General features: G+C 71.2%; 1 protein-coding gene across 1 annotated transcript; it reads left to right on the forward strand.

Moving 5' to 3' along the window:
• Positions 1–3: 3 nt before the first annotated feature.
• On the forward strand, positions 4–552 carry LOC115285235 (mitochondrial import inner membrane translocase subunit Tim29-like; the record flags this gene model as incomplete). The annotated part of the gene is made up of 1 exon (XM_029931558.1): positions 4–552. A coding segment is annotated over one exon (549 nt), but the record flags the coding sequence as incomplete, so codon positions are not given.
• Between the last annotated feature and the right edge of the window lie 3 nt (positions 553–555).

Raw genomic sequence — 555 nt, forward strand, 5'->3', positions numbered from 1 at the left:
CCGGGCGAGGCGGCCTTCGAGGCTGCGCTGCTCGACGCGTCGGGGACGCTCCTGCTGCTGGCGCCGGCCACGCGTAGCCGCGTCGCCGAGGCGCACGTGCAACGGCTGCTGTGGCTGCGGGGTCGTGGTCGCCTCCGCCACGTGAGCCTGGGCCCCTGCTCGCTCGTGTACGAGGCGCCCGTGGACGCGCAGGTCAGCCTCTACCAGGCCCGCTGCCGCCACCTGCAGCCCCGCTGGGCTGACTTCCCGGGCCGCGTCCTGGACGTGGGCTTCGCTGGTCGCTGGTGGGTGCTGGCCACGCGCATGCGCGACTGCGACATTAACGATGAAGAGTTCCTCCACCTGCCGGCCCACCTACGCGTCGTCGGGCCGCAGCAGCTGCGCTCCGAGGCCAACGAGCGGCTCTTCGACGAGAAGTACAAGCCCGTGGTGCTCACCGACGACCAGGTGGACCAGGCGCTGTGGGAGGAGCAGGTCTTGCAGAAGGAAAAAAAGGACAGGCTCGCCCTGAGCCAGGCCGACTCCCTGGTGCGGCCCGAGGCGCCCCGTTAACCC

The sequence above is a fragment of the Suricata suricatta genome, unplaced genomic scaffold (genome assembly GCF_006229205.1).
Source record: "Suricata suricatta isolate VVHF042 unplaced genomic scaffold, meerkat_22Aug2017_6uvM2_HiC HiC_scaffold_56970, whole genome shotgun sequence".
NCBI lineage: Eukaryota > Metazoa > Chordata > Mammalia > Carnivora > Herpestidae > Suricata > Suricata suricatta.